Source organism: Schistocerca piceifrons, chromosome X (assembly GCF_021461385.2).
Source record: "Schistocerca piceifrons isolate TAMUIC-IGC-003096 chromosome X, iqSchPice1.1, whole genome shotgun sequence".
In the NCBI taxonomy this organism is placed as follows: domain Eukaryota; kingdom Metazoa; phylum Arthropoda; class Insecta; order Orthoptera; family Acrididae; genus Schistocerca; species Schistocerca piceifrons.
The window spans coordinates 765,021,237-765,048,247 of NC_060149.1; the positions used below are offsets into that span (position 1 = coordinate 765,021,237).

Sequence of the window (27,011 nt, forward strand, 5' to 3'; positions counted from 1 at the left end):
CAGAAACTTGTTCAGCTTCTGAGAGCTTTATATAATATATTTAAAAATGAACTGATTCCACCAATAATATTACAGGCACTTCTGTTTTCCTGTAGCAGTTTTGCACCTTTCGTTAGGTGGAAAATAAAATGTTTGCATTCCAGGCTCAGCAACTATTAATGATTGATGAAAAATATGTGAAGGAAATAGAAATGGCGAAGAAGGAGCTGGAGAGTTAAAACTGAAACCTAAGGTCACTACTGGAATTCCTAAGAATCATAGCTATCAAGTAAGGTGTGAATCATTGAGGGACAAGATGCTGAGAGCTCATCATGCCTTTTTTGAAACTGTGGCTGCTCAGGTTGAGGAGTTTCTAATTAAATTTCAGTCAGATGCCTCTTTAGCTCTATACTTCCCCACAGTCTGTGGTCAGAGAATGACAAAACTTGTGAAATCATAAGTTTTAGAGAAAGAGACTCTTCAAAATTGATCTGTGAAGATGACATATCAGAGAAAGATAACTTGACATTCCAGAAAGAGTCTCTTACGTTTATGAAGAATATAGCATCCAACACTCTGAATAAATCACTCCTAGTGTACTCTTTTTACAAAGGCATCACATGTTTGGATCTAGAAGTGGACTTTAATGCTGTACTTGTGAAGAGATGGTTAGGCATAGCATTCACACATCTCATGGTAGTGCTAGCCTTAAAAGAGGTTTCTCTTATATCTCCTCCATTCTGTTTGAAAACTTGACTGAAGCCTTTCATAGCTCTTCGTACTGTTCACGATGCACTCAAGATTACTGAGGGTGTTGGATCTATACCTATCATGAAAGGTCGCAGAGACAAGGGTAGCATAAAAGTCATCAAAAGAAAATCGGAGGAAGAGGAAAGAGTTCAGAGAAAAAGTAAGAGAGCTACAAAGTAAGGAAACAAAGGTCAACGGAAGTGCTGAGAAAAGATGTTTCTTAGATTGAAGTACTAGTTCTACCACTAAAAAATATATGCCTGTGACTTCACTTACTGTTTATATATGTGTCTTTACCAAAGTAGATTGTTGCTATTTGTTCCATAATTGTTTTGTTCAGATTGTATTTGAATTTTAATCTTTAGATCTGTTTGTAAAAAGTGTAATTTTTTTCTCAAATAAAAATGCCCTTTGTTTTTATGTCAGTGTTGTGTGCTCCCATCAGTTGATTGTTCCTAAGGGAAATGTTTTATTAATTATGTTTTACTTTCTTTGCAACCTGGTCTCATTCTAGTTTTACTGTAATTTTTTGTTCATTTTACTTGTGATCTGGTATGTATTTCTTGGTTAAAATAAACCCTGTTTTGTTCAGAGTTTTTTAAATTATTGTAAGTCAAGAGTGCAGTCTCCATTATGTTCCTTTATGTCAACAAAATTTCTAGATTTTGTCATAAAATCGATCAAAGTTGATTAGATCTTGAGAAAATGCAAAAATTGACCTGGAAAGCTTTGATAATTACTGGACACACTGATATTTGTTTAATAAACTACTTCTTGTAACTCTTTTGTGATCTTTTGTTTCCAAAAACAGATTTCTCTTCATTGTAACTTCATTGACAGTAAATATTTGTTTTGACCAAAAATAATTAACTTAATTTGAAAGCAGCATTGTTTAATTTGGTTGAAAAACTGAACATAGTGGTTTGTTCTCAAGGGACCTTAAAGGAATTGTGTAAATTGTGGGAAAACAATCTTCCAAGGCTAACAATGTTGTCATCAACATGTCCTATAATGAAGTAGGAGACTTGTGGTCACCATTATCATTATCCAGATCTAATAGGCCAAACCTACTGTCTTCATCTGTTTGGAAGAATCAAACTTTCCAGAAACAGTTGGAGATGGTGGACTCCATAAACTTTGTTATTTAATGCAAAACGACTTTGATTGATGCCTTAAAGGTGGCAGAGTCCTTTCCAACAAGGTGGCAGAGTCCTTTCCAACCTCATCATAATTTATGCCTTATGCGCAGTGGCTTTTTTATAATTATTTTCTGAAACTGTGGAAAATGCCCAAATATAAAAAGACTGCAACTTGCTTGTGCAGTTTGATGGTGAGAAGTCTAACTACACGTTTCGTAAACCTACATTTTTAGGATGTGCAGGGCAACAGTTTACAAATAAAACAATTTTCCTGTTATAGGCATGTTTGCATAAAGACTGTGCAACAGTCGTTCAAAAAGTTCTGAAAAATTGATGTTTTGTGATTAGCATTTTAGTTAGTGGGAAATTGTTTCACATTTTTAAAACTATGTTTTCAATTTATTAATAGGAAAAGATTTCACACTAGAATAGCACAAAATGTGATACTCCCAGAACAGTGGAAAGGGGTTATTTAATCCCTATGATATTTTCTTTAAAAATCCACAACATGGTTACAGTAAGACATATTTTTTCCAATAAGTTGTATGTCATGTACATATTTCGATCAAAACGTTATCCTGAAGGTTTTAAATTGCTGTTTTGGATAGAAAATGTTGGATGTCTACTCTGAAATGTGCCCTGTTTCTGAAGTTTCTAACATTTCTTCATTCATCTCACTTGTTTATTTCCAGACTTTGAAATCACGTTTTGAGCAGAATGTTGTTACTGTTTGTATACTTTTTATTTCTCACAGATGTCATTGGTCTTGTTTCTTTTGCTCATCCCAATTTGACACGTCTTTTCCTTTTGTAATTTGTGAAATACTACAACTGCTTCTGTTTCTGACTGGGTTTCTTGCTATTGTCCTGCTCATTACGGTTTCTTGTTCATGTGTTCATTTACCAACTCAAGATTGCCTGATTATTTTTGGCTTTTTGATTGTAGATAATCCACACATTTATTATTGTCATGTCTGCGGTATTGTAAAAGACATACATTGCCCATCTCCAGCTAGCAAACTTAGCTGAATATTTATGAATTGTTTAATCAGCAACATCCACAGCATACTTTTTTCTGTTTTAGAAAGTAACAGTTTCTGGTTTCTTCTTTCCTTCTTTGCTCCCATCTACTTCAGGAAATAAAGTGCTGAGATGTACATTCTTATTCTTATTTCCTTTGTACACAGTCAGAGTACACTCCAACTTATCAGACTTTTCAAGATGATGGTGGAATGCAAGTCAGACTTGTTCTTCTTTAATCAATTGAAAATTTTTTGGTAAATCTTGTTCGTTGTTCCCACCGACGAGGACCCAAAACTTGTGTCCATATTTGTCAGGTTTGTTCAGCATAAACTGGGTGAACATGCACGTTGCTTTGCTTGGAAATAACGACTCACCAGTTGTAATATTTCTACCAGGGCAATAACAGTGGAGACAGTTTTGCACGAATTCGTTCTGTATTTCAGAAATAAGAATGAACTTGTCAGGGGGGTGTGTTGAGCTAGAGATGACTTCTCATCAACGTGGAGAAATCTGAGAAGTTCATGGAATCAGTCTCTTCTCATTTCATCCATAATAAAATTAGGCCCCTAAGAATGCAGCCAGAGATCAACCAAAGAAGCACCTTTACCCCAAAAGGTACATCTAGAGTATATGACACACACACACACACACACACACACACACACACACACACACAGACACGTGCGAAATTCAATGCAGCTGTTATTCCATGCAATGACGTATTTGTGACATTCCATTCCATCTCTAATGGCCATGTTTCTTGACTGTTGTACCAGTCAACACTTGAGACTATTGTGGGAAGAACAGAGATAGGGAGGCATCTCCTAACTCCTCCTCTGTCTCACTGTCCTCATTGTCACTTGTGTCTGGCAGAAGGGCACCATCTAAATCTGGTAAGTCCTCTTCTGACTCAATATCCGAGTTAATCAGAATACGCAGAATGTCTCCAGCATGAGTGGGCTGTTTCTCAATGGTACTCATCCTAATACCTTTATCACTCTTCTTTGCAGTGGTGCAAGAATTAAAATTGGGTGTTACTCCTGGATCTTCCATTGTAAAGAATATTTGAAAGTGGAGTTGAGCTTTTGCTTTGCTGCCATCTATTTCAGCCCCTGTGTCCATAAAATGAGTGCCTGGACACAGCCCACTGACAGCCCTAACATATCACTATAATTTTTTTGAGTTTTTTGAGGGCCCTTTTCAAATAAGACTCTGAAGTGGTAGTTATTGTATGCTAAGCACATTATCCTTTTGACAGCAAAACTCATTCCATCTAGCAAATCTCCAACTACAGTCTTATGCTGTGTTTTACATGTAAACTTGTATCTCAGGTAAAGCTGCAGTAAAAATAGCCCAAGCTAATATTGGAGGGCTATCAGGAAGGAAGAAATGTCAATTGGTTTACAAATGAAGAATATTGATGATGATGATAATAATAGAAGGAAAGGAAAAACGCATGTTACCTGTTTATTCTAATGTTTTGTTGATAAACCACAAAACATGTCTAGGTGTAGTTCTAGAGATGAAAGACATTTGGAAAAATTTAAGTTTCCTATATCCAACTGCCTTTCAAATACATGCAGTTTGTCCATGAATTCATTATTCCTAGCACACATTAATGATCAACTGTCATATTTAAGTTATTTTGTTAATTAACAATAAAGTTTCAATTGTCACAAATATTTGTGCAGATAATCATGTTTCTGTGTTTTTCCTTTTTTTCCAGATGCTTGCATTGAATGCTGGATACTTTTTTAAGTGCCCATTGTGCAATAATAAAAGGATGTTTCATTCCAGTATGAAGAAAAATGGAATATTCATACCTGAACAGTAAGTTTTATTTTAAAATCTCATTTAATGATGATGTTATCTTTTTTCATCTTTATTTATTTTTATTTTCAATGACTAGCTTGCAGAGTGGAACAAATTTTTATTATTTCATTTAAAATGTTACAGTTTCCATCAATTTATACACTCAGGATGTTATTCAGACATTTGAAAAGGTAAATTTTGAATTACTGATCATGGCACAACATTTAATGCTAATGCTGTATGGGAAACACTGTGCGTTGTTGTTGTTCTCCTATACATTCTGTGTGGGAACTGGTTTGTCCAGAATATCTCTTTACCTTCACAGAAAATTCTGTGACTTCAATGGTACTCCATGAAATGGCATTTCTTCATGAAAAGTGAATCAAGAGAGACATTTGTCATATGTTGTAACATTGGGTAATACTTTGTGGATAACTTCGAAATTCTGAATTCAGGGAACCAGTTCCATAAACACGTGTAAAGAAAAGGGGAAGGAAAAAGGAATGAAATGTAGACAAGCCATGAAAAGATCAGCAAGAAATGTGTTACAGACTTAATGTACTTCATAAAATTGAAGTGTTTGACCACAAGGATCAATGGTCATCTAAAGAAGAAACAACCCATATGATTCAGTGATATCCATACTTGGTGCTTGTGGATCTTGTGTCATATTATAATTATTTATTGAAACGAGAAACTATTCAATCAGCTTTGTGCTCTTATTACCCCTGTAAGTGGCCCAACACTAAACTTTAATGTTTTATGAGGGAAGGCATCAAAAAAGTTAGAAGTTTCTAACTTCAAGTTATGTGTTGCTGATACGTAGTAATTGTGCAACACATCCCCAGTATGCCACAAAAAATGGACTGTTTTATTCTGTGTATTGCAGACACTCCTGTGCAGCCCAAAATCAAATGCAGTGTATGCTGAATGTGCGACACAGTGGGAGATATTAATGGGGCTCTAGGGCTGCTGGGTATTTCCACAAGTTCTTTATCCTTTGAATAGCAAATGCAGCTCTTAAGTCAGTGTACATTATATTCCCATATCTGTTAATGAAATGAAATTGTCAAGACAATTTCCTCGTATAAATGCATCCTGTTACTCCTTACTAGCAGAATAACAAGAATGGCAAACACAGAAGTGTGAATTGGTGATTTGTAAAGCTGAACCTGATCATTAAAAAATAAACAGAATAGGAGTGTGCTTGAGGACAACTGATTATTTAATTATTTTCAAAGATAATAGCATGCAACAGAATAAAAGGGAAAATTGACATCTTACAGGTGATACGTGGTACTGTTATAATTTGGCAGGAAGAAATAATTTTTGATAATTAAATTATAACAGGACATAGCAGGCACCATACCTATGCATTGTTTTAAGCATTTGGGAAAGTATGTACTTGATGATAAAGGACACAGTGATTAGAATTACAGAATTGTATTCAGTCCCATCATAGAAATATCTTGAACTGTTTATATGTGAAGTACAATGCAAAAACAGGAACACACACATTCAACATTAAAGGCTTGCAAGAAACTTGACTGTACATTGATTCAAAATTACAGAACATATGTTCACAGTTTCACATGTACAGCATACTTTGTTTGGTTTTGACAGATAGAAAGGTTAGATGTGCGTTAATGTGCTCAGTGATTTTCGATTATTACAAAAAATGGAGCAAAGAATATGCATCAAATTTTGTTTGAAAAATGGATCAAGTGCTCTAAAACACTTGAAATGTTGACAGTGGCATACAATGAGTCTGCTCAAAGTAAAAAAAAAAAAAAAAGTTTACAAGTGGTACAAGCTCTTCCAACATGGTCGAGAAGATGCCAATGATGAACCTCACTCTGGTTGCCTGAGCCAAAAACAGATAATAATTTCGAAGCTGTGAAGAAAATTGTTTTGGGAAATTGTTGACTTACCATGAGAGAAGTTGCTGAGGATGTTGTCATATCAGTCGGCTCGTGTCATGCAATATTTTCAGATGTTTTGTGACGAGATGTGTGTCAGCAAAAGTTTGTTCCAAAACTGACTATTGATCAGAAGAACTGTGGCATGAGAATCGCTCAGGAACTCTTGAATAACATCAGTGATGATCCTCATTTGCTCGAATGGGTCATAACTGGTGACAAAACATGGGTTTACAGTTATGACATTGAAACCAAAGCCCAATCGTCCCAGTGAAAGCATCCCGCAGAGCCAGACTGAAAAAAGCACGCCAAGTTTGATCAAATGTCAAAGTTTTGCTCACTGTTTTTTTTTTTTTTTCAATTACCGTGGTGTAGTGCATTATGAATTTTTGCCTCAAGGTCGTACAGTCAATAAGGAGTATTATCTTGATGTTATACGCCATTTGCGAGAAGCAATACGCAAAAAGTTCGGAATTGTGGAAAAAGCAATTCATGGCTTTTGCATCATGGCAATGCACCTGCTCATTCATCGTTGCTTGTGAGAAATTTTTGGCCAAAAACAACACAATAATCATGCCTCAGCCACCATATTCATCAGCTGTGACCCCCTGTGACTTTTTCCTCTTCCCAAAACTGAAGAGACCTATGAAAAGATGGAGATTTTGAACCATTGAGGAAATTAAAGCTACATCACTGGAAGTACTCAAGGCTGTACCAAAAAGTGCTTATGAGAAGTGCTTCGAGGATTGGAAAAACGTGTTGGCAGAAGTTTATTTTATCTGAGTGGGATTACTTTGAAGGAGACAATGTGAATATTGATGAATAAATAAATGTTTTTTTCATAAAAATATAAAGTCACCTTACTTTTTGAATGCACTTTGTATTTTATTAGAAACAAACTGTGGAACATCATCGTTGGTAAGTATTGTCATTTATCATTTTAATATTTTTGTCTGATGGTTCCACTTCATGACTCATGCATCAAGTATTATCAGTTTCAATTCAGAAGGATGATTGGGATAAAAGCTGGTCGTAACAACAGAACACAAAACAGGTACCATAAATGATTTGTCGGTCTTTGTAAGCCACATGAGAGTTAACACAGTCGACAACCTGTTATTCATAAAGTTTTGAAAGAATGCTTAAGTCCAAACATGGTGCTTTGGCTTCAGAAGAGGCACAGAATTGTGCATCAGTATGCAGTGACATGGAGAGTAAAAAGAGCACAGATTGAACACTCTTGTGAAAAATTCTTCATGGAACCTAAATATTTCCAAGGAATAAATAGGTTTTGCTATCCACCTCGAATAATGAATAGCCTCTGCTGCATGGAGAGACATTCCACGAGAATATGCTTCGACAAGATATTGCAGTTCAGTCGAAAACTTCAGTATAATTCTCCGTAGGCTGCTGTTCTCATAGTGACTTCATCCACAACTGAAGATTCTATACTCATTTGTTCCAAGTGTTTGTTGACCTATCTATGCTGACTTTCAGACCATCGAAGTAATACTGAAGTAAATATGTTTTCTTTTTCTATACAGACTGAAGACAAAAGCATTGCACATATGATGACTTCTACTTTCCCTCAGAGTTTAAAGATGATTTGGGTTGACTGTGGTGGTTATGAAAAGGAATAGCTGGGCTGCTCACTCTGCCCCCTCTTTACTTGTCATAGGCTCACTGACCTGTCATGTCAGGTGACCAATTTGATCTGGGAAATGAGAATGCTTTCAGGTCAGGAAAATGAAGTAATGAGTCAGCCTATATTAACTTAGAATGAATACATTACCCAGAAGTAATTTTTGTGAAATAGATGATTTTTCTTTTTCATTGTGATTTTCCATCTTGGAAGGCCCAGGGGCAGACTTTCCTCTTATCCTCCTGAGCCCAAATTTTACACAGCTTTCACGCTGGGGGTATATCTCAAGAAAACTTGTTAAATATTTTAAAATGTGCTATATAAGAACTATCCTACTTAATTTGCGTACTCTTGTTACTAATATTACTTACAAGGAATTATTGAGAATAATGTACAGAGTTATGTTTGCTTCAGTCCGTTCACAAAACTGATCTAAAATTCTGTAGTAAATGTGCAGAACTGTGTGGATGAATAGAATGAGTTTAGTTCCACATGATCATTGCTTGCAACTTCAATATTAATTTATACAGATAGATTTTCTAAAAAGTGCTAATACTGGAGTAGAAAATTTGATGCATATTTTTGAATCAAATTGACATCAGCGATTCCCCCCCCCCCCTCCCTCCTTGCGCTCTCTCTCTCTCTCTCTCTCTATCTCTCTCTCTCTCTCTCTCTCTCTCTCTGTGTGTGTGTGTGTGTGTGTGTGTGTGTGTGTGTGTGTGTCAGTTGGAAGGAACCAGGTATCTTTATAAGATAGAAAAACAATGTTATAACCTTCTCTTTGCTAGCCTTCATTCTGGCCTCAGTATGATTTATACATCCAGAGACTTCAGATAAAACAAAATCCTCTTAGGGACATTTTCAGTTCAGTAGGTAAGGTTTCGCTTCTTAATTCATTAATTGTCTCATGAATTACATGAAATAAAAAAGAATTGAGAATTACTACTGTGTATGAACCATTTTGTTTTGCACCTCTGGTAGAGTAATTGGGTGAAGTTTTAATTAGTCACTTGGTGAAACACTCAGGCTACGTAAAGTGTACATAATACTAGTGTTATTAATAATTTTCAAATCTCAGTGTCAGTGTTTGTACCTACTACTGACACCTATCACACTTGAAATTGAATGTATTTATTTCGTGTGTGTGTGTGTGTGTGTGTGTGTGTGTGTGTGTGTGAGAGAGAGAGAGAGAGAGAGAGAGAGACTGAATTACTTATATGTTAAGGCACAATTCCAGTGTTTACAGCATTGTTGATGTACCTTGTTGCTGTAATAATGTAATTCACTTTGATGTGATGCAAAGTGTGAAATTAATTGTGGATATTTGGAATTTTTGATAGGCAGATACATTGGTGGTAATAGATGTTGCCTGTAATTAATAGAAAATGTATGTTAGGATTACATCCACTGACTCTCTGAAATGTAATACATAATATTTTAATTATTTTCTATGAAATTCTACATATTCTCCAGTACATATTTTTATGTTTTGATTTGCTGATTTGGAGGGGTAAAATTTACAGAGATGCTTCCTGGGAGAGGGTCCCACATGCTTTTGATGATATGTACACAACTTACCAGCGCTGCGATGCGGTGGAATGCCATTGTAAGAAAGGACGCTCCTACTGTGAACGACGAACGTAAGTATTGTTACAGTAACACCTAATGTAATTGTAGCAATTATTAATTCAAATAGATGTACCCCATCAGTCCAAAAAGATTCAAGACTGGATTAATAAAAAATAGAGAAAAGTCAAGATGGTGGTTTTAATGCTTCAGGTGTTTTACATAGTCTTTCTCAACTTGCGGGCAACAAACAGAATGTCTGTGCAACTGCATGAAACTGTCAGAAAAGTCCTTCTTTGGAATGTTGTTCAACTCCCACATCACTTTGGCTTAAATGTTGGTGATGTCGTCAAAGCATTGCATCTACATGCGAATTTCTGCATTTTGTCATTTTGTGGTAGGTTCATATTGATAACACAAAGTCTCATCACCTGTGAAGGTTTTTTCCCCAAAAAGAATTGTCCATGTTTTACATTTCAATCAATTTTCAGCAAGTATCCACATTCCACTTTTCTGTGGGAGTAAAGGTGTGAGGGGGAAACTTTACACACACTTTTCTCTTCTTCAAAACATTCTGGAGAATGCCTTGAGCACTTGATTTGTAGATAATAGCTTCATTTCTGTTAGTGACTTGACAACATCGACACACTACAGCCAAATGTCTAGTACTTAATACTGCTTGCTTGTAAAATGCCCGTCTGTTGTTTATAGTTGTTAGTTCAAGCAGCCACCGGCCAGGGTGGCCGAGTGGTTCTAGGCACTACAGTCTGGAACCGCGCGATCGCTACGGTTACAGGTTCGAACCCTACCTCGGGCGTGGATGTGTGTGATGTCCTTAGCTTAGTTGGGCTTAAGTAGTTCTAAGTTTTAGGGGACTGATGACCTCAGAAGTTAAGTCCCATAGTGCTCAGAGCCATTTTTTTTCAAGCAGCCATTGTTGTTACTATACTGTCGTCGCTTGTATGACAGGAATAAAATCGGTCTCGGAACTTTTTGGACAAACAGTGTGGATATTCCACATAGATAGAACTGCTGTTGTGTATGCAATTATTTCTACAAGGTTTTTTATAGTAATAGCTGTCAAGACATTGAATGTTTATATATGAAGTATCTCATAATCTTTTTCTTTGTACATATAAAATGATTTCTGTTTGTTCTTTTTGTTTTTCTTTGACCACCTGGTTAGTCTCTTACATTACAGCAGGGCTTCACTACTATAAGGCATACAGTAATCTTATTCTCACAGGCAGTATTTATAACTCTCTCTCTCTCTCTCTCTCTCTCTCTCTCTCTCTCTCTCTCTCTCGCACGCACACGCGCGCGCGCGCGCGCACACACACACACACACACACACACACACACACACACACACACACACACACAATTTTTTGCATTTTCTATGTGAAACATAAAGAAACTAAACATAATGTGTCGTATTATAAAACTTAAATCAGTTACCCGTTGTTTATGCACAAATGGTATTCAGTCCCCTAACTAGATGCACTCATCAAAGAGTGTTTTTCACTTCATATGATCTCCTCTGACAGATTCTCACACCTTGAATAATAATCATGAAAATTAAAAATATGGCAGAAAGACATTTTAATGCTGAGGACTTGTAAACAAAAATTACTGTGTCAGCATCAAGTGTGTTATCTTCAACAAAACACATTGCATACACATGTTGACATGGGATTCTCATAAAAGCAAAGATTAATTGCCATTGGGTGACCAAATAACCAGTAAAGTGAACCATTTTAAATTATTTACAACTGCCATTAGATCAAAAGCTTTCATAGAAGCACCTCATTCAGGATTGTGTGCAGAAACTGAGTACCTCACTTTAAAAAATCATTTCATGCAGTTAATTTTATTGTAGACATAAGTACGTAATATAATAACAATCATAACAAGTTTTACCTGTACATTGGCCACCCTCAGATCCTACAGTGAGAAAAGATAAAAAAAGTCTACATTAAAATTTTGCCATTCTACACTGCTGGAATAAAAATGCAGTGCCCTTATTGACTGTATTTGTTGGCACCTGGGTATAATAAGTGCTTACTGAGGGGTTGTAGTGTTAGTAATTCATTTATCATGCTCATTGGTGCTCAAGAGGCCTCCTTTGCACTGTCTGTTTTGAATCTGCAGGCAGTAACTGTGCTGACTTTAGAGGTGAAGAGTGTTTGCATCATCGTCTTAGGGTACAACTGTACCCCACCAAGTACGCTCTCAGATTGAACAGCTTCAGCTATTTGAACAGGGTCACCGTGTGGCCCTAAAGGAAGCTGGATGCACATATCGAAGGATTACCATTTTGAACCTGTTTTGTTTTCCATTATGCCTTTGAATCCTTCCATCTGTAACACTTGTGTTCTATATTTCATTTCTTCTTCTCTTACATTGTTTCTTTGCAAATATTTCTTGGCCTCTTGAATCCAGCTGTTAGCTGACTTAACAGCTATTCTGAATAAATGACCAAAGAATATCAGTTTTCACTTGTTTATTGTTTCTATTCTATTTTTTACAGTGTGGTCCATGCGTATGGAACCACCTTTCTAAAACAAAAAGAGATGGATAAACAGAAATTTAAAGTCAAGTAATATGAGATGGGCAAAAAGCTGCGAAGCTGTGTTATTGACGTGGTCATGTTGAAAGCCCCTATTTCTGATACAAATTGTAGTTTTCAAAAGGAAAGTTGGTGACATGTCAAGCAGATAGAGACTTATGCAAGAGTTTTATTCATTGTTGAGTTATGTTGCATTTTGCACAGAACAAAGCAAATGCTGGTAATAACACACAAAGATTACAAGATATGCTTTGACGTGTTGCCCTGCACATTGTAAGGTTGTTGTTATCTGCTCCAACCATTCCTCATAGGCTTTCACCAACATGTGTACCTGAATGCAATTAAATGCATCAACAATCTGCTCATTATGGTGTGCAAAGTTTCTGATCTGCACCGAATACACACTCGCCTTCACAGTCCCAAGAGATAGACATATAATGGAATTAAATTCTGGGAATGTGGTGGCCACAGCATTGGGCTCTAAGACCTATTCAGCTCAGGAGGAACCTGATGCAACACCACAACCCTGGAAAGACTCATCACATGTCAGGATATTCACAAGTATGTTCACGACAGGGCATTAACAAAGAAAGGAACACCAGATAATTAAAAATCAAAGCCTTTCATTGCATATTCCAGACCCATTTTTATCGAATGACTCACTTGTGAACTTACCACATAATCAGTTTTATTTCAGAGTTAACCAAACATTCAATGCAGATTTATCCCTGATTAAAAATTCAGAGAGAAAGGGAACCAACAGATTTGTTCCTGACGTACTGAGGAACAACATGGTGGAATCTAAATTTGGATACAGTCATTTTGAGAGGATTTATTTATTTACTCAAGATGAGGGAACTGTTAAATTCAGACAAAAAGTAAAATGTGTCTTCTTCTTCGTAGTGATGGCACTGTGCTACAGGAGGACTATGTTTCAGTGACTGGAGTCGAAGTGGACCAAAGACAGCGTCAGTTCGCGAAGTATCAGCAGGCAGTGGTAGACCACAACCCCTCCCTGGAGTTTGTACTAGCCCTGTTTTTTGAGGTTGAAAATGTACCAGTGTGTGGATGTTCAGACCGCATAAAACTTAAAAGCACAGCTGCCCACAGCATCAGTTTGCCAGCTTCTCTCCTGATCAACAGCTGTAGCAAGATGTGTTTGACACTTTCTACTTTGAGTCAGAGTAATGTTTGCGTGCTCATTACCTTGAGCAGAAGGTAGAAATATCAATTGTGTATAAGTGCCACTGTTTACAACTGACGAGTGTGACAATGTCCACCATGTGGTAAGCCATTATTGCCACTACTTCCTTTTTGTCATCTCACTGCCTTATTGTTTCATCTCTGATATGTGTTTGGAGTCTCACATGAATTCATCTCTCACCAGCAATGAAAAATTCTAGCATCATTTCAGTTCTTTTGGTAATTATGTATGTTGATTCCTACATTCATTCATTACTGGTCTGTACATTAGCTACTTGTCTGGTCAGTGAAGGCTGCTCAGCCATATCTTTGTAAATTCTAGAAGAATATATCATATTGTATAAAATTCACTTGGTTCAGAGTTGTATCCCCTGTGCTCTTTCCTCAGTCACCTAACTAATTGGGATCTCCTGCAAGTAGGAATGATGTTGATTGCCTTCCATGGTCAGGAGTGAGTTGCATCTCTATTAAAATTTCTGGCAGTTTGCAAATGCCTACCAAAGAGGCAGAACCAGTTGCTACAGCCTGAGAAATGTGTTGAGCTACAGCACTTAGGGACGCAGTGGGAGGGGTGGGAGATGTGGAGGAGGGGGAGGGTTTGCACCAGACAGCTAGCTGGTAATGCGGTGTGATGCACTGTTGTGATAAAAGAAAGTTGGAAGTGTCCTGCCTTGATACAGTAATGATTGCAGTACATATTCATGTAACTACTGCCCTGAATGGAGGAGAACCCAGTAATATGAGAACCTTGTATTCCACACCAGACCAACACTTTCAGTTCACCACTTACCTTCAGCAGATCCGTCTAGGGAGGACTGGCATCAGACATTTATATCTGATTCTCTTTGTCTTCCTCTTTGTTCACATAGCAATTAGCTTCATCCATAAACATTACGATATACAGGGAATGGCTGTTTTGCACTATTTCTGCAATCTGAACCCGGTGGATCGGGATGAGCCTTGTGAGGATGCTATTATGTCTACCTAAAATTCTCATCATTGATGTATGGCTGTGAGATGTGAGGAGTACTGTGCTCTGGACTCTTGCTAAAGATGTCAGGACACCTGTTGATGTTGCTTCATCCTTAACAGTTTTCTATCACTCACCTTCGGTTTGTCGGTGACAGGGTCACTTTCATGGAATTTCGCAATATGTTTCACCACTGCATTGTGGGTAATTTTTGGTCTGTCTGGTTGGGATTGGTTGAAATCCTCTGCAGTAACACAGTTGCTCCCTCTCCTGACATCAGAACAATTTCAATGTGTTTAGCTTGGGTTAATGATATCAGCTTTCGCATCAGCTTCTAGGAAGAAACATCACTCGTAACTAGAATGAATGAAACTATGCTCAAATGAGACACCATTGTTTTTCTCATTTAATTTTCTATCTGTTTGATATGTGACATGACCCCCCCCCCCCCCCTGTCAGTTTGTAAATTATGACTTTACCTAAGATGGCAGCCTCAAAAATGGCTGCCATATTGGGACGGTGGCCTCACATGTTTTATATTTCTCCTCTCTCGCACTACTTGACTTTAAATTTCTGTTTATATACCTGATTTTGTTTTAGAAGGGTAGTTAAACACGTATGGACCTCTCTGTACATTTAGGTGTATTTCAGCATTGCTTCCCAAGTTCCAGTAGTCTGTTGATTTTAGGGAGCACAGCATTTTCTTCTCCAATGCTTCTAGTTTATTCAAGTTGTAACTCAATACTGAACATTCATTGGCATATAGGCATTCTGGTTTCACTACTTTATTGTAGTGCTATATTTTATAGTTCTTAGATAAGCATTTTCGGTTGTTAGCATTCTTCATGATAATGTGATCTCTTTTCGCCTTGTGGATCCTTCACTTTATGTGAGAGTTTGCTGCACTATTTTCTTGGCTTATTTTTCCAGAATATTTGAATTTCTTTCTTTCTATGTTTGATCAATACCTGTTACTAAAAATGGTTATGATTTTTTAAAAGAATTCCTCTAGCCTGTTTTGTTATCTAACTGAATTTGTTAGACTGCCTTTAACTACAGCAAAAATCATCAGAAAAACTCAGACAATTTACCTGAACTCCTCTGTTCTTTCTCTGCTGTATTATTGGTGGAATTTTATGTTCCATTTTTCATTGCAGTTTCTGAACATTTTCTCCAGAATGTAGTTGAGAAGGATTAGAAATAAATCATCCATCTGGTCTCACTGCCAAATTTATTTAAAGGTTCTTGATGGTTCACTGTTAAATTTTATTTTTAAGATTGTGTCTATAAGATTCTCACGTGTTAATTTTGATTCCAAATTCTCCCATTACTTTATATATAATTCCCCAGTCAACATAATCAAACGCATTTTTAAAATCTGTGAAAGTTACATCTTTGTCTTTAAACTTTTGTGATCTGTGGTGAATTGTAAATTTGAAATTGAAAAATCTCTTCTTTCTAAGTCAGCCCTTATATTCCCACAAATGACTGTCAAATGTTGAGCCTGACCTTTTCAGTAAAATTTTTGAGAATAATTTATAAGCAGTTGGTGAAAGGGATATACAAGGGATGAGCAAAAATGTGAGAACACAGTGAAAAATGCATGCTTTAACATACATGCAGATGCTAGCTAAGCCTGCAGGTTGCACTGTTGTATTTGACCATGAACGGCACCTGTGGAGTCTCAATACTTTGCAAGTGTCAGAGGTGGTAAGAACAGTGACCTGTATAGTTATGAGTGAATTATGATGTAGCTCAGCACATTTGAATGTGGGCAAATTGTTGGTGCTCGTATGGTGAGTGCTTTCATATCCAAGGTGACCGAAGTGTTTGGTTTTTAAAGAGGCGTTGTACTGAAGGTTTACATCACATATGAGGAAAGCGGAGAAACATCATTCATTAAGTCACAACACGGACAAAACTGTGTGCTGCGTGGTCGTGACAGATGGACATTCAAGAGGATTGTGATGAAAAATAAGGAGGACGACACCTGCAAAAGTATCTGCAGAACTAAATGTTACACTCGCAGGCCATGTCGTCATCAAAACAACACAAAGGGAGCTCCACAAGTAGGGAGGTAGATGGCGAGGTGGAGTTCCAAAACCACTCATCAGTGATTCAGATGCCGGTAACAGGGAAATGTGGTGCCAGACTATAAAACCTGGACAATGTAGCAATGGAAGAATGTCATTTGGTTGGATGAGTCTTGTTTCACAATGTTTCCAACTTCTGGCTGAGTATACGTTGCAAGAGTAAAACAAGGCAGCAGTTGTGTAATGATTTGGGCGGTCATATCATGGAATTCCATGTTCCCCAAGGTTACTCTGCAAGATCACATTACTGCCAAGGATTATGTGAACATTTTGGCTGATCAGGTCCATCACATGGTACGGTATTTATTCAGCAATGGTGATTCTGTGTTCTAAGACGACAGGGCCCCTGTTCACACAGCTTGTGTCATCCAGGACTGGTTTAATGAGCACGAAGTGTCGCCCTACCCCCCTTCCCCTCTGGCCACCATAGTCACCAGATCTCAACATTATTGAGTTTATGGTGTACTTTAGAGAGAAGGGTGCATGATCACTTTCCACCCTTATCTGAATGTGCCACTATTTTGCAGGAAGAGTGGTATAAGATCTGCTTGAAAACCATAAAAGAACTGCATTTGTACATTCTGAGATGACTGTAAGCTGTTTTGAATGCCAACGTTTTGCCTACACTGTAATAGGCATGGTAATGTGTTGTGCATTTGGTGTTTGCATACTTTGTTCATTCCCCTGTACCTCTATAGTTATTGGTGTCTCATTTGTCACCTTCCTTGTGTGAAGGGTGAATTACTATCACTTTCCATTCTTGAGGAATCTTTCCTGTTTCCAAGACATCTGCAGAAATTAAGTGTAGAGCTTTTATGATTTTTGGTTTGAGTCATTCTCTTTTTGAGTTTCACTCACTTCCTTCATTTTATCAACTGTGGGTAGTACATTTTTTCTATATTTTGATGAATATCTTGAAATTTTAATGATTTGGTTGTGGGAGTTCTAGAAACTAATCAAAATCTTTGGCAAGTATTTCATAGTTTTCACTGTGCTCCTTAAACCGGTTCTGCCATTTATTTCTCTAAAACAAGTCCTTTGGTGCTTCATATCCTTTTAATTTACACCCAGTTTTAATAGAACATCTGGGCTTCTATTAGCTCTACTTACATTCTCTGCTCTTACTCTTCTTTGTTTTACACTGAAGAGCCAAAGAAACTGGTAGACTTGCCTAATATCGTGTAGGGCCTCCATGACCATGCAGAAGTGCTGCAGCACGACATGGAATGGTCTCGACTAATGTCTGAAGTAGTGCGGGAGGGAACTGACACCATGAATCCTGCAGGGCTGTCCATAAATCCATAAGAGTACAAGGGGGTGGAGATCTCTTGTGAACAGCATGTTGCAATGCATCTCAGATTTGTGCAATAATGTTCATGACTGGTGAGTTTGGTGGCCAGTGGAAGTGTTTAAACTCGGAAGAGTATTCCTGTCGCCACCCTGTAGCAATTCTGGATGTGTGGGGTGTCGCATTGTCCTGCTGGAATTGCCCAAGTCCATTAAAATGCACAATGGACATGAGTGGATGCAGGTGATCAGACCGGATGCTTACGTATGTGTCACCTGTCAGAGTCATATATAGACATATCAGGGGTTCCTTATCACTCTATCTGCAAATGCCCCACTGGTTTGAACAGTCCCCTGCTGATGTGCAGAGTCCATGGATTCATGAGGTTGTCTCCAAGCACATGCATGTCCATCCACTCAATACAATTTAAAACGAGACTTGTCTGACCAGACAACATGTTTCCAGTCATCAACAGTTCAATTTCAGTGTTGACAGGTCCAGGCGAGGCGTAAAGCTTCGTCTCATACAGTCATCAAGGGTACGTGACTGGGCCTTCGGCTCTGAAAGCCCGTATCAGTGATGTTTCGTTGAATGTTTCACACGCTGACACTTGTTGATGGCCCAGCATTCGAATCTGTCACGTTGAACGATTCTCTTCAGTTGTCTTTGGTCCCATTTTTGCAGGATCTTGTTCTGGCTGCAGAAATGTCAGAGGTTTGACGTTTTACCAGATTCTTGATACTCACAGTACACTCGTGAAATGGTCTTACAGGAAAATCAACATTTCATTCCTACCTCGAAGATGCTGTGTCCCATTGCTTGTGCACCGACTATAACACCACGTTGAAACTCACTTAAATCTGAATAACTGCCATTGTAGCAGCAGTGACCGATCTAATAACAGCGCCAGACACTCGTTGTCTTATACAGAGTGGTCCATTGATAGTGACCGGGCCTAATATCTCATGAAGTAAGCATCAAACGGAAAAACTACAAAGAACAAAACTCGTCTAGCTTGAAGGGGGAAACCAGATGGCGCTATGGTTGGCCCGCTAGATGGCGCTGCCATAGGTCAAATGGATATCAACTCGTTTTTTTATTAAATAGGAACCCCCATTTTTCATTACATATTCATGTAGTACGTAAAGAAATATGAATGTTTTGGTTGGATTCCTTTTTTTTGCTTTGTGATAGATGGTGCTTCAACAGTCACAAATGTATATGTACGTGGTATCACGTAACATTCCGCCAGTGCGGACAGTATTTGCTTCGTGATACATTACCTGTGTTAAAATAGACCATTTACCAATTGCGGAAAAGGTCGATTTCGTGTTGATGTATGGTTATTGTGATCAAAATCCCTAACGGGCGTGTGCTGTGTACGCTGCTCGGTATCCTGGACGACATCATCCAAGTATTCGGACCATTCGCTACGTAGTTACATTATTTAAGGAAACAGGAAGTGTTCAGCCATATGTGAAACGTCAACCATGACCTACAACAAATGATGATGCCCAAGTAGGTGTTTTAGCTGCTGTCGCGGCTAATCCGCACATCAGTAGCAGACGAATTGCGCGAGAATTGGGAATATAAAAAACGCTCGTGTTGAGAATGCAAAAACGCTGGTGTTGAGAATGCTACATCAACATTGATTGCACGTACCATATTTCTATACACCAGGAATTGCGTGGTGACGACTTTGAACGTCATGTACAGTTCTGCCACTGGGCATAAGAGAAATTACGGGACGATGACAGATTTAGCCACGAAGCGTCATTCACCAACAGCGGTAACGTAAACCGGCATAATATGCACTATTGGGCAACGGAAAATCCACGATGGCTGCGACAAGTGGAACATCAGCGACCTTGGGGGTTAATGTTCGGTGCGGCATTATGGAAGGAAGGATAATTGGCCCCCATTTTATCGAAAGCAATCTAAATGGTGCAATGTATTCCGATTTCCTACGTAATGTTCTACCGATGTTGCTACAAGATGTTTCACTGCATGAAAGCATGGCGATGTACTTCCAACATGATGGATGTTCGGTGCGGTTGAAGCGGTATTGAATAGCATATTTCATGACAGGTGGATTGGTCATCGAAGTACCATACCGTGGCCCGCATGTTCACCGGATCTGACGTCCCCTGATTTCTTTCTGTGGGGAAAGTTGAAGGATATTTGCTATCGTGATCGACCGACAACGCCTGACAACATGCGTCAGAGCATTGTCAATGCATGTGCGAACATTATGGAAGGTGAACTACTCGCTGTTGAGAGGAATGTCATTACACGTATTGTCAAATGCATTGAGGTTGACGGGCATCATTTTGAGCATTTATTGCATTAATGTGGTAATTACAGGTAATCACGCTGTAACAGCATGCGTTCTCAGAAATGATAAGTTCACAAAGGTACATGTATCACATTGGAACAACCGAAATAAAATGTTGAAACGTACCTACGTTCTGTATTTTAATTTAAAAAACCTACCTGTTACCAACTGTTTGTCTAAAATTGTGAACCATATGTTTGTGACTATTACAGCGCCATCTATCACAAAGCGAAAAAAGTGATTTAACTAAAACATTCATATTTCTTTACGTACTACACGAATATGTAATAAAAAATGGGGATTCCCATTTAAAAAAAACACAGTTGGAATCCATTTGACCTATGGCAGCGCCATCTAGCGGGCCAACTGTAGCGCCATCTGGTTTCCTCCTTCAAGCTAGACAAGTTTTGTTCTTTGTAGTTTTTTTCATTTGATGCTTATTTTGTGAGATATTTGGCCTGGTCACGATCAATGGACCACCCTGTATAGTCATTGCCGACCGCAGCACTGTATTCTGCCTGTTTACATATCTCTCTATGTGAATACGCATGTCTATACTAGTTTCTTTGGCACTTCAGTGCATGAAAGTTCAGTGTTCAATCTTTCCAGAGCATTTCCACATTTTCCATGAGCTTGTACCTTCTGTTTTCTTCTTTTCTCACCATGCCTTTTTCATAGTTTTGTGCTACTCAAATTTTTGTTTGTTGCATTGTTTATTTCTTTATTTAGTTTTTGCCAGTCACTGTGTTGAATTTTTTTCATTTTGTCTTGAAATTTTTGCAGTCTTTCTTGAATGGCACTGTGTTATATTTCCTTAGCAACTTCATTCTTCTTTCTAATTTGTAAGGCAGAAATTTGGATTTAATTTTAAAGGAATATTGATCTAAGTCAAATTTACCACATATCATTACTTTAGCATCATAATAAATTTGCTCCTATTTCTTTGAGATATAGCCACATCTACCAGTTAGATTCACCAATATTGATATTTTCTGTGCTCATTTGTGCATTCAGATCACCTAGTAATATTAAAATATTGATATATTTGATAATTCGTTTTTCAGAACGTTCCAGAATTCTTAGTTTTTATGTTATTCTTGTCTTCAGTACTGTACATCAGGGATCAATCAAATGAGGCAGCACTATTTTATACAGAATGCCCTGGTATTCAGGAGAAAGAAAGCTCCAGGCTTCATGATTTAGGTTTTCCGGGTTTTCCCTGAATTACATGTCCAATCCAGCACCACCACCACCAGCAGCAGCAGCAGCAGCAGCACCACTACCACCACCACCACAACATTTATTGGAGCATGAATGTTAATGAAAGTGTACCTTTTATTTTTGTGTCTAATGGTTGGAAGAGAGATCCTTTCTGAATTAATTCTGAGTTCTGTTACATTTTCCATAATTTTTTTATCAACATAGGAGGTGATATCTTTCATAATTTTGATCTCTGGTTTGCCGTTAAAAATTCTACACTTTATTTCTGTTACATTCACATAAAAAAATGTGTTTCTTGAACAGTTTTTGGGGATTGATATTCTTCTTCTGCCTCCGAAACTGTTGACACGGTATCACCTGTAACCCAAGGCTGGAGCTTACTGGGTGCTGTTGTCTGGAGCCAGATGACCCAAGGGTCTTTTTGCCACACAGTGTTCATCCTCCTCTTCCTGCTGTGTCACTTGCAAGGTGAAGCCCCAAGCTCGGGACTGCCATTGGTGGAATTCACGTGGTGTTGATTTTGGTGTGTAATGAAAAACCTTTTTTGTTTTAATTCTTTTAATGTTAATCATTATTCTGTGAATTATGTCGTAATTTGACCCATAACTGAGTAGATTTGGCTCACGAAGCTGCATGGAAACTAGAGAATATAGAGATGGCTGAAATTTGGAGGTGATAAGATATTTATTCACTGTAAACAACAAACACAGTTAAAACCAATGTTGTAAGCAATTTTGTGTTTCTTTTGTACAAGAAGTGTCAGTTCACTGAGTCTATAATTGTGGTCTTCACTGCTGAACACTTTCATTTGCAATGTGATGGCTTGTAATGTGTCTTTCTAATATACTAAAGAGGTTTTCAATTGTGTTTAGATTGTGAGATTATGGAGATTTCTTTAACTGTCTTGGATGATTGTACATGAACCGTCTCTTATTATCCAGACTGGTATACCGAGGGTCAGTGTTCTGTTGGAAGAAATAACTGTTTTGCCTGCTAGTGCTCACTTTGGGTATATCAGCATTAATCATGTTGTCAGTTAGTCCTCCAATTAATTTCAACTCTCCACCTATGATCAAACTTGTGCACCTCAAAACAAAACTTGATATACCCGTATTGTCTGTGATCAGAATGAAATGTTGTGTGTTTCATGTTTACATTGCACAACAGAAGACATGTTTAGTATAATGTGTGTTATACTGTAATAGAACATTTCAGAATGAATAGGTGTTGCAATTGTGGAAAACGCAGTTATATAGGTTTATATGACCCATGGGTGGTCTCAAGTAATCTGAAATAAGCAATCAAAAATAAAATAACTATGTACTGTGTAACATATTCTTAATATTCCTATGTTTAAGTTTGTAGCTATGTGTGTGGTAGCACTCACTAAAGAACAACACAAGTACATACACTAGTTATGTGCATTCTGACTAGTAACGAGACAATTGACCATCACAGATTGTGTTTGAAATGACCACAGGCAGCGGCAATACATGTTTCCAGTCTGGCATGGAATTACTGCTGAACATGTTAAGATTTCACCTGGAGACGTCCAGGCAGGCTGCACTAATACACTACTGGCCATTAAAATTACTACACCGAGAAGAAATGCAGATGATAAACGGGTATTCATTGGACAAATATATTATACTAGAGCTGACACATGATTACATTTTCACACAATTTGGGTGCATAGATCATGAGAAATCAGTACCCAGAACAACCACGTTTGGCCGTAATAATGGCCTTGATATGCCTGAGCATTGACTCAAACAGAGCTTGGATGGCATGTACAAGTACAGCTACCCATGCAGCTTCAACACGATACCACAGTTCATCAAGAGTAGTGACTGGTGTATTGTGACGAGCCAGTTGCTCGGCCACCATTGACCAGACGTTTTCAATTGGTGAGAGATCTGGAGAATGTGCTTTCCAGGGCAGCAGTCGAACATTTTCTGTATCCAGAAAGGTCCGTACAGGACCTGCAACATGCGGTCATGCATTATCCTGCTGAAATGTAGGGTTTCGCAGGGATCGAATAAATGGTAGAGCCACGGGTTGTAAGACATCTGAAATGTAACGTCCACTGTTCAAAGTGGCGTCAGTGAGAACAAGAGGTGACCGAGACGTGTAACCAATGGCACCCCATAACGCCGGGCGATACGCCAGTATGGTGATGACGAATACACGCTTCCAATGTACGTTCACCGCGATGTCGCCAAACATGGATGTGACCATCATAATGCTGTAAACAGACCAGGATTCATCTGAAAAAATGACGTTTGCCATTCGTGCACCCAGGTTCGTCGTTGAGTACACCATCGCAGGCGCTCTTGTCTGTGATGCAGCGTCAAGGGTCACCGCAGCCATGGTCTCTGAGCTGATAGTCCATGCAGTTGCAAACGTCTTCGAACTGTTCGTGCAATGGTTGTTGTCTTGCAAACGTCCCTATCTGTTGACTCAGGGATCAAGACGTGGCTGCACGATCCGTTACAGCCATGCGGATAAGATGCCTGTCATCTCGACTGCTAGTGATACGAGGCCATTGGGATCCAGCACAGTGTTCCGTATTACCCTCCTGAACCCACCGATTCCATATTCTGCTAACAGTCATTGGATCTCGACCAACATGAGCAGCAATATCGCAATACGATAAACTGCAATCACGATAGGCTACAATCCGACCTTTATCAAAGTCGGGAAAGTGATGGTATGCTTTTCCCCTCCTTACAAAAGGCATCACAACAACGTTTCACCAGGCAGCGCCGGTCAACTGCTGTTTGTGTATGAGAAATTGGTTGGAAACTTTCCTCATGTCAGCACGTTGTAGGTGTCACCACCAGCGCCAACCTTGTGTGAATGCTCTGAAAAGCTAATCATTTGCATATCACAGCATCTTCTTCCTGTTGGTTAAATTTCGCATCTGTAGCACGTCACCTTTGTGGTGTAGCAATTTTAATGGCCAATAGTGTATGTCATCGGGAGTACGTGGTATGTCCTTATAGACAGAGTCTTTTAGCTTTCCCCACAGAAAAAAGTCTAGAATTGTAAAATCCGGGGAATGGGCCAGACAAGGTATAGGTCTTCTGTGTCCAGTCCAACAATTTGGAGCCTATTTGTGAAAACATTATGTAATATTCCATGCACTATGGGCTGGGGAGCCATTGTGTGGGTACAAGTTCCTCCGAGTGTGTAGAGGAACGTCTTCTAGCATCCGTGGAAGATGGCTTGTTAGGAGGGTGAGTACTCATGCGCATTCAGTGTTCTGTGTTTGAAAAAAGGGGCCTAAGAGCTGATGATTCACTATCCCACACCACATGTTTACACTCCATGGACACTGATGTTCCACCTGATGCAGTTAATCGGGATTGTCAATAGACCAAGGGTGCATGTTTTGGCGGTTTACATGGCTATGGTTGGTAAATATGACTTCATCACTAAACAAGATATATGGTACATCTGGAGTATCATGTCTCAGTGCACATGTACAGAGTTAACTTGATTCTCATAATCATTTCCTTGTAGCTCTTGATGGAGAGAGATATTATAGGTATGGAATCTGTGTTAATAGAGAATGTCTACCAGTAGTACACTTGCCTGACTCATCCCACTTGCTGTGTGATGGTGCCGGAACTAATGTGCAGATCAACTGCTGTAGCAGCAAGAACATTAATTCCCCCTGTACTGTCATCACTTGTTTGTGTTACATTGTCTTGGTGATACACTACCACTTTCACATAACTGGTTGAAGAGATTGATAAGTAATTGCCTAGATGGTTGACAAGTGTTGGGAAATCTTGCTGCATAAACCATACAAGAATGAACTACATTCTTCGTATGCTCTTCATACACCATGAGCATGTTTGCTTTTTCTGTATTGATAAATACCATCATCCGCTCATGACCTACTGCTTGGACTGTCACACACTAACTGAATAGCAAGTCACAGTGCACTCAAGAAACACGCAAGCCATTGTAAGCTAACATAGATTAGAGTAGTTTGGATTCAGTTTTCATTCCATAGACCCAAAAAAAATGAGAGATTCTCGTGGGTGTGGAATATGTCAGGAAGTATTACATATAAACATAAAATATTTGAATATAATACTTACTACCCTGATCATTTGTCAGAAGATTGTCAAAATAGGTGAATACAGTACAGTAAACTGGAACAGCTAATATTTACAGAATTAATAAGCCGTCAGAATGAAACATAGTTATGCGCTATTAATCAATTTATCATACGCAGACTACCTAGTCTCGACTGTTGTGACCAAGTGCTGTCAAAACTGAAACCTAACAGACATCTTTACTTAAGCTGGCCTAACAATCTCTGTTAAGATATTCATCTAAAGTATAGAAGGAGTTGCCTATCAAAAAGTCTTTTGAACTCTCTTTAAACCGTGCTTTATCTGAAACCAAGTTTTTAATAGTTGCTGCTGGCAATTTATTGAAAATGTGTGTTCCTGAATATTGGACCCCTTTTTGGACCAAGGTCTTTAGGTCTTTATGTATATTGTGCTTATTCCTAGTATTGATACTATGTATTGAGATGTTGGTTGGAAATAGAGATATATTACTTGCAACAAATTTCATTAAGGAATAAATATACTGAGAAGCTGTGGTTAGAATACAAAGTTCTTTGAACAGGTTTCTACATGATCTTGAATTTACAACACAAGTGATTCGTATTGCATGCTTTTGTACGCTAGAAACTTTTGCTTGGTTTGATGAGTTACCCCAGAATATAATCCCGTTTGACATAATAGAACGAAAGTATGCAAGTTTTTTTTATTTTTATATCTCCCACATCCAACATCATTCTCACTGCGAATACAGACTTGTTTAGGTACTTAAGAAATTCTGTGGTAGGCTCTTCCCAACTGAATTTATTATCGAGTTGCAATACCAGAAATTTAATGCTGTGTACCTCTTTGATCTGCATGTCTTCATATATTATACACATGCTGGAAGGAAATCTGCTATAGGCTCTGAACTGTGTATAGTGTGTCTTTTCAAAGTTTAATGACAGTGAATTAGCTTTAAACCATTTATTAATGTCAATGAAAATTTGATTAGCAGCTATTTCTAAATCTGTACTTGACTTGCTACTTACCGCAATGTTTGTATCATCTGCAAACGAAACATCTGGCAATGTACACAGATGAGAGGTTATTAATGTACTCAAGAAAAAGCAATTGAGCCAAGATGGAACCTTTTGGAACACGACCGACATGTAATTAATTCCTACTCAGATGAAGACTGACCGCTTACTGCACAGGCATTTCACGATGACAGCCTTTGTTTCCTGTTAGTTACATAATACTCAAACCATTTCGCAGCGTTGCCAATGACACCATAATATTCTGATTTACTTCAGAGAATGCTGTGGTTCACTTAGTCAAAGGCTTTTGACAAGTCACAGAAAATGGTAGTAGCCTCTAATTTATTATCTAAAGAATTAAGTACATTCTCACTGTAAGTGTAAATAGCTTTCTCTACA

General features: G+C 38.3%; 1 protein-coding gene across 1 annotated transcript in view; it reads left to right on the plus strand.

Annotated features, from left to right (window-relative positions):
* Window positions 1-27,011, plus strand: part of LOC124723033 — a 247,975-nt gene that overhangs the window by 103,189 nt on the left and 117,775 nt on the right. Inside the window, exons 6-7 of the mRNA XM_047248209.1 lie at window positions 4,617-4,720; window positions 9,787-9,903. Of these exons, the coding sequence (XP_047104165.1) occupies window positions 4,617-4,720; window positions 9,787-9,903 (221 nt within the window). The remainder of the gene's footprint in view (window positions 1-4,616; window positions 4,721-9,786; window positions 9,904-27,011) is intronic.